This window comes from Trichosurus vulpecula, chromosome 1, assembly GCF_011100635.1.
Source record: "Trichosurus vulpecula isolate mTriVul1 chromosome 1, mTriVul1.pri, whole genome shotgun sequence".
In the NCBI taxonomy this organism is placed as follows: Eukaryota; Metazoa; Chordata; class Mammalia; order Diprotodontia; family Phalangeridae; genus Trichosurus; species Trichosurus vulpecula.
In genome coordinates, this window is record NC_050573.1 from 197,810,579 (window position 1) to 197,819,187 (window position 8,609).

The following is an 8,609-nucleotide window of genomic DNA, read 5'->3' on the forward strand; positions in this document are numbered from 1 at the left end:
ATAAAATTTAATTATTTATTAATTTAATTAAATATAAATGATGCAGATATCCAAATTAATAATATGTGTAAGCAGTACCTCTTTAAAAAAACCAAATTCAAATGCTAGACTGTTCATAAAAGTCCTTTTAACCAAAGAAGTAGCCACAAAATTATTTTTGCTCCAACTTTTAATTATGTGCTTCAAAATCTGTTACAAAGGAATATGCCAATTTATAAAAGGAATTAAATATCCAATTCTGTTTTAACTTGAAGTCTGATATAATCGATATATTGACAAAATCAGTGCCAAAGTTATGTCTCCAAGACTAAAGAAAAAGTAAATTTTATTAATCTACCATATTAGGTGGTAACTGTAAAATAACAATATTCTGTCACTTTCCACTATTGGAAATTGATCTATCAGGATTATACATGCTATGGGTAAAACATAAACTTTATAAAGAAAAAATCCAGTGACAAAGGTAGCCTGCCTAAGTTTCTGTCCTCCAAAGCCAGCATTAGAGAGAGGGTTATTTGCATGGCTGAATTTGGTTACAAAGTCATGTAGGCAAAAACAACTGCAACAAAAAGCAGATTTTTGCAAGTTGATTTAAGTTGAATGCAGGGCAGTGGGGTTAGAATCTAAAGAGAATAATCCTTAAATGGACACTGAGTTGGCAAGCCTTAAAAACTTACCTAAAAATATACACATATGTACATAATGTTTGAAATAATTAAAAACAATAACTCAATGCTTGTTCATAAAAAATAAAACTGCTATTTAATACATTTTTCATGGAAAGCTTTATCAGGAGTAAAAAAAAAAATCCCCTTGCCCCTTTAACAGAAATTAGGTAATAGAAGAAAAATTACCTGTGAGTAAGAATTAATGATATGATTTTGAATTTCATCCATTGTGTCAGTTCCATAAGATACAGTGCCTAAATGGAGACGCTTAAATATCATCTCATTTTGAGTAAGTGTTCCTAGGATAAAATTATGAAAACAAGAAAAAGCAATTCATTTAAATACATTCTAAAGAGCATGAAACATATACTTTCTGTTACTTTCCTGCAGTATTTAGTATCCTCTATATATCAGATTATGCCCCAACGATCAATTCTTCATCATTTTCACCTATGATCCTTAATTAACATCATAGTTACAATTTTTTCTCATTAGGGAGAACAAGAAATGTATTCCAAGTATGTCAAAGCTAATCCCTAATTGGTCAATTTAATTAAATGAAAATAATTCAGTTTTGTATTTTAAAAAGTTATGTGCTAAATTGTACATATTCACAAGTTTTACCTATTCTGGGAAAGGCACATGAAATATGATTATAATACTCCCACGCTTCCAAAGCCTTCAGTGGTTTTCCATTACTTATGAAGTTTATACCACTCTGTCTGATATCCCAAATCCTTCATAATATGGTGATAATTTTTATTTCCACCCTTATCTCTTTATCTTTCTGCTGCCACATATTCTATGATTCATCCAAATGAGACTATTTTTTCTTCATTACTGAATGAGCTTCTGTGCATTTGCTGAAATGTCTTATTTTGACCTCTTTGCCTACCATCTTTTTTTTAAACATTAATTTAAAAAATTTTGAATTTCAAATTCTCTCTCTCTGCAATATCTCCCCACCCATTGAGAAGGCAAGCAATAAGATACTCAATACACATGTGAAGCTATGCAAAACATTTCCATTAGTTATGTTGCAAAAAAAAAAAAAGAAAGAAAAAGAAAGTTAAAAAAAATGTACTTCAATCTACCCTCAAGAGTTTATCAGTTCTCTCTCTGGAGGTGGACAGTATTTTTCATCATAAGTCCTTTGGAATTGTCATGGATCATTTTATTGATCAGAGTGGTTAAGCCTTTCACAGTTTATCATCCTTATAATATTGCTGTCAATGTATATAGTGTTATCCTGGTTCTGCTCATTTCACTTTTTATCAATTCATATAGGTCTTCCCAAATTTTTCTGAAGCCATTCCCTTGCCATTTCTTACAGGACAATAGTATCCCATCACAATCATCTACAACTTCTTCCTTTTTCAGCCATTCTCTTAACTCAGGGCTGTCCAACTTTAGGTTTTTATTGAAACAATAGACAATATATTTTGGTTTGCCATTTTAGTGAGAGCTCTGTGGTAGCTCAGCTTCGTTTAGTAAAGCATTTATGCAAATTTCTATGCTTGTAGGCAGGCCACCTAAATTGCACTGGGGGCTGCATGCTGCCTGTGGTCCACATTTTGGACAGCCCTGCTCTAACTGATGGGTCTACTATCTATTCTTAAAGCTCAATTCAAATGCTAAACACTTCCATGAAGCCAACCCTGGCTCCCTAGAGAGTAATAACCTTTCCTCATTTTTCACCTCTCACTCGCATTTGTGATATATTATTCTGTATTATAGGTAGGTGTGTGCCATATACCTCTACCAGTTTCTATGTTCAATCAGTAAATTTTTTCAATTAAATTTTGAAAAGACAAATAAAAATCATAATGAACATGCCTAGTTAAGCAAAATGAATTTTTATATTGGTCATGTCCAAATAATATATGTCCTACTCTACACCCTGAGTCCATCACCTCTCTGTCAAGAGGTGGGTTATATGTTTCATCATGAGTCTTCTGAAATAGTGGTTTTTCATTTCTTTGATCAGAGTTCTTAAATCTTGCAAAATTGTTTGTTTTTAAATATTGTTGTTACTATATATATTATTCTCCTGGACTGCTCACTTCATTGTGCATCAGTACATAAAAGTCTTCCCAGGTTTCTTTGAAATGACCTTTTTCATCATTTCTTACAGTACAAAAACATACTATTTTTATATAAAATATACCATTCATATACCATAATTTGTTCAGGAATTTTCCAATAGAGGGGCATTCTCTTAGTTTCCAGTTCTTTGCTACACCCAAAAGAGCTGCCATAAATATTACTGTAAATATGGATCCTTTATCTCTTTCTCTGAACCCTTTGGGGGTATAGGCCTAATTATTCAAAGTGTCTTTAAATGTGGTCTAAGGTGTTGCATTATAAAACCATTTGAGACTAAGCATCAAGAAAATATTTCTCAAAAGCCATGTAAGAAGTCAGAACTAAAATAAATATAACAGTTTTAACTGTTGCAAAATGAAGTCTCGTTAATGGGGGGTGGGGTGGGGAATAGAGGAGGGTAAGGAATAGTAACCACAGCAGAATTTAAAATACCAGGTTCAAATCTAAGTGCATAATTTGAAATAGCACCAAGATTTTACTCATATATAAATTGGAAAGAAACAAACAAGCATTTTTAAGTGCCTACTATGTCCCAGGAAATGCACTAAGCACTTTACAAATATTATCTCATTTGATCCTTAATAAAAACCCTAGCAGGTAGCTGCTATTGTTATCCTCATTTCAGAGTTAAAGAAATGGGCAGCCAGAGTTAAGTGACTTGCCCTGTGTCACAAAGTTAGTAACCTTCTCAGGCTGGATTTGAACTCAGGGCTTCCTAATTCTGGTTCCAACACTCTGTCCACTACTCTACCTAGCTGCCTCTATTGGCAAGTTTTATATGAATAAATTCAATATTACATCCTTTCAATCAATCAACAAGTAAAAATTCAACTCAATTCCATAAATATTTATTAAGCACCTACTACATGCTAGGCACTGTACTAAGCGCTGGAGATACAAACAAGAAAAAGAGCCAGCCCTCGTCCCCAAGTTTACAATCTGAAGGGGGAAGACAATAAAAGGAAGCTGAAAAGCAGGAGGGAGAATGTGGTGGGGTAGAAAACCAGAAGGTAACCAGTGTAGAGGAAGAAGTTAAGCTCCCACTATGTGAAATGCAAAAATACAAAGGAAACAATCCCTACTCACAAGGAATTTGAGTTCAAGTGGGGAAGAAAAGTAGCACATATAAAATATATATAGCACAATTATCAAATGAACAAATATAAATATACAGAAAGGAGTTAAATGTAAGGTCTTTTTCGAGAGGGAGGACACTAGAAGTTGAAAGAGTTCATATAGAAGGTGTAAAACTTGAGCTGCTTCTCAAAGGAAGAGTGAAGCTCCATGAGGAAGAGGTAGGGGAGGGTGCATTTGATGGGAGAAGGCTAGATTGTAGAGTGCTAGAGAGGGAGTAATTTTTACTGAGGCTAGAAAGAGAATGTGCAGGTAGACTGTGAAGCGTTTTAAACATTAAGCAGAATTCACAGGAAACCAGTGGAGTTGATTGTATAGAGGATTCACATGGTCAGATCTATAATTAAGGAAAACTACTTTGAGAGCAGTGGAATGGAGAAAAGACTCAAAGACACAAATTAAGAGGCTGCTGCAATAATCTAGGTGGGAGATGATGAGGTCCTGAATGAGGTAGGTCACAGTGGAGAGAAGGGTTCTGATGCATAAGATGTTGTGAAGGTAGAAATGGCAAGATTTGGCATCTGGTCGGATTTGTAGTATAAGGGAGCATGAGGAGTATAGGATAATGCTGCTGTTACAAACCTGGAAGACTGAAAGAATGGTGGTGCTGTCAATAGAAATAGAAAAGCTCAGAAGCAGGGTGGACATCAGAAGGATAATGAATTCAATTTTGGACATGTCGAGTTTAAGATGTCTCTGGGATGTACAGTTTGACATATACAAAAGGCAATCCTACATGGAGGAAGCAAGAGCTTTCCTGTCAAGCTGATTTTCTACAAGGCAAAACTTTCTAATTTGGATCCTCCACAAGGGTGGTTATTTATTAGAACTGCTAATGAATTAGTGAAGTTGAACCTAAGTATAATGTAAACTAGAAGGCAAAGCAAAACTAATTCACAATTGGTATGTAAAGAAAGACAATTTGGGAGGACCACGAGTAATTCAATTTTATAAGACTTCATGGTTATTGCTCTGTCAAAGAGATAACATAAATGGTCTAACGTACTAATTTTATATCATAGAGTAGCACAGAGAGATAATGGTGCATTGCATTTTTAAATGCTGCTAAGTTTTTTCCCCCAATAAGTGGCATATAAATAAGAATAAATTCAAAATAATATTGAATGGACTAGATATGCAGTGACACTCACATTTTTGGACAAGGTTATTCTCCCCACCCTTTTGTCCTCCCACTGAAAGGGGTGGGGGTGGGGGAAAGAAAAGAGGGAAGATGTTTATTAATTTTAAAAAATTTAATTAAAAAATTTTAGAGGAAGCGTTGGGGAGGAAGATGGGGGAATTGTGACAAGAGATACAAAAAAAACCTAAACTTTTAAAAAATATGAAAGAGAGCAGAATAGGAAGAGCTATAGAGAGCTGTGTTACCACTACTGTTTTAAATTTAAAATATGTATGCTTAAAAAGAAAAAGTTGTACCTAAAAGTTTCACACATGATCCTCTTTTTCTCTTCTTTTATATGAAAATGTTCATGCTTTAGTTATATGATTAAAAATTGAAATAAAAATAATTAGGGAAAAAAGATGATGAAAGAAAATGAGTTAATACAGGGTGTTGCATAAGTATTAGTGAAGTTTTAAGTTTTAATAGTTTAAAACAGACTTTTGCGACACCATACACACTTGAAATATATGTGTGTCTATGTAAAAAAATATATACCACTTCCAGAGATATGTGCCTTCATTAGTCTGGGGTACTCCCTTCATTGGTGCACATTGTCACTCCTCCATATCTAAGTAAACAATTGGTTCATCTAGTTGCTTTAGCCTACAACTGTTCCATAATCCTCCCTTTCCCCTCAAACCCTAGTCCCTAACCTCCAATCATTTCTTAGTGACACCTGAACTTCAATAGCTGCTCTTTGGATAACAGATACATTCTGTTACTGAGCCTTGATTCCTATCATCTTGATAGACCTTCTAGAGTTTACACTCTGGTGACATAACTTTCTGGAATGGAAAACTAATGCCATGGAAAGATGAGGTATTAGAGTAGGACTGTAGTATTAGAGTCAAGATGAGGATTCAAGTTCTGCCTCTCACACATGACCACAGGCAAGTCACTTATCTTGTTGCAGGATGAATCTGCAGAGGAATATTACTCAGTGTAGGTATACTTAAAGGAACATTTATGGATGACTATATGAAGGGACATATTAACACAAGATGCATTTTCCTGAAATATAATGTCTACAATTAATTCATTTTTTCTCTCCAATTACATGTAATATAAAGAAAGTGAAAAGTTTTACCTGGGATATACATAAAAATGTAGTTAGTTTCAGTAAAACAAATAAAAGATGTCTGCTAATTCTTAGTTGTTTTTTTCCTTTGGTATTCCATGAAATTTTTAAAATAATGGAAACAACTATTTCGTCAGGTACTGTTTGAGTGTTAGGATGAAATGTTATAACAGAAAAAATGAGGATACTCACTTGGCTCACATTTCCACAACTGTCCTAGAAACATGTTAAAAACTTTACATAAATAAAATTTAAATATCAATACCAAGGTTACATGGTAGTGATGTCTGTAGTCAATTTATCTTCATGGCTATAAAAATAAGATACCTATATGGTTTTGGGGGAAGACATTATTTTTGAAAAACATTTTACGTAAAAAGTATACAGGTTTCATTAAAATACTGTGAAACGCAACAGAGAATCTAACTCTCCCCCTCAAATTCTGCAATGTGCTCCTATTCCTAACTCTATTCCTTTTAAAATTTTATTTCCAAAGACTAGTCAAATTCTCATTTTTAAAAAAATGAATGTAAATGATCAAATGAATTTCTAAAGCAGCCCTGTTGCAGACTGTCTACTGTCTCTGTAATTCTCTACCTGAAGTTCCTTCTTGTCCCCTGGTCCCCAGCAGCCAATGACCAAAGATCAGAGAAGAAAAGTCATTGGCACTGTCAAATGACTCAATATCAGAAACAGATATGGTTTTACCACTGGAAATGAGGTTAAAGAAGATGCATCAATGCATCATCATATGCTTTCCTTGGTCCCTTAAGGACCATGGGACTTTTCCATTTGACTTGCTACTGAAACCTCCTGTGATATCTCCCCCAGCAGAATGTGGACTTCATGAAGACACTGCTTTTCTATTTGCATTGCCACGGCTTAACAGAGTACTTTGCATACAGTAAGTCCTTAATAAACGCTTTTTCCTTTATTCATTTGTAAAACACCTGAAATATAAAAAGTCAGAACTGTGACTCAAAACCCCTAATTCTGTTCTCAACTCTCCTATTGATGTGTTGTACCCCCAGTGATTAGTCATTTAACTTTTACAACTTAGTTTCCTTATTTATAAAATTACATATTAGAAACCATATTAGATGTCTCTAACATACTGGTATCTGAGCTTAAAGGCTTTTAATGTTTGTTAAATATTGATTTAAGATTCCTCAGTGTTATGTAACCAGTACTCTTCTTATTGATTCCATCTACATTTTATATTAAAATATTTTAAAATCAATGAATTCAAAGAATAATGCCAGGAGTGCTAAAGGTCAGAATGAGTTAAAGCAGGACAAAGAAGACAAGAAAAGGGGTGGGTAAAATTTTTGTTATTTTTGGATATAATGTGGGAAAAATGGAGATCAAATGGATGGGATATGACTCTGGTCGAGATGGAGGAGGAGATGAGAATAGAAGATAGGGAAAAGGCAGAGCTTATCAAGTCTTATTTTGTTTCTGTTTTGTCTACAAATGGGCAAGATTTCTTGACTGGCCCCAATCCACCTTTCCAACACATTATTTTTCTTCATGCTCCCTAGTGATCTCTGACAGGATGTGGAGAATGGCAAAGGAGCTTCGGGAATCCAAAAGGGCAAAATGTGTGCATATTTTCAAAAAATAGAAAAGAATTTTTAAACTACAGGCAAATGAGTTTGACTTTGATTCCTGGCAAAATTCTATAAATCGTTACTAAAGACATAGTTATCAAGCAACTAGAAAAGTTGTTCATATCCTGTGACAGAGTCAGGCTCTAAAAATTATAAGATGGTATTTAATAAGGATTAATGTTAAGTCAGACATTTGGTTTCAAAAATTCCACAAGTTTACAGTGCAGAAAGCTGTGGCTACAGAATAGTTTGAAAAAAGGTCTGGAAGACCTGTGGGCTGAAGGCCCAATGAATCAACAATTAGCCAAAGAAAGCTCATGTGATGATCTAAGGTTTCAACACAAGGCCTGTAGTTCAAGTCTATGGAAGTGACAATCCTGAGTCATCTGAAAGAAGGAGGGCATGTATTATTCTAATTTTTATGGTGCCCAAAGTGATGATTACTAAAAATGGGACTGTTCTGTAATATTTTTTGCCTTAAATCTTCTCTTTTGACAAAGAACCAAAGAGTATAAAGTTTTTTTTTTAAAAAATCATTAATCCCTTGGTTTTCTTTTGATGTCTTGATTTTCCATATATTATATCTAGTTGTTGGGGGACTCACTCATTTTGGAATTAAAACACACACATGTGAAAACACTGAAAGTCACTGGAAAAGAGCAAGTAAAAAAACCATCTCATAATGCAATAAGTAGTGTTTAGAGATTATAAATTGTTTAGATAGTTAACATTCAGCTTATGCATCCAATTCATTATTGCTCTTTAGAGATATAGTCATTCTGTCAGTTATGAGCTCCTTGAGGGCATGGCCTGTCATTTTCTTCTTTTTT

General features: G+C 34.1%; 1 protein-coding gene across 2 annotated transcripts in view; it reads right to left on the reverse strand.

The window, feature by feature from the left end:
• The window catches only part of ATP9B (ATPase phospholipid transporting 9B (putative)), a 527,294-nt gene that overhangs the window by 127,592 nt on the left and 391,093 nt on the right, over positions 1–8,609 (reverse strand). For both annotated transcript variants that reach the window (XM_036766185.1, XM_036766193.1), the window contains exon 14: positions 855–967. In XM_036766185.1, coding sequence (XP_036622080.1) covers positions 855–967 — 113 coding nt within the window. The remainder of the gene's footprint in view (positions 1–854; positions 968–8,609) is intronic.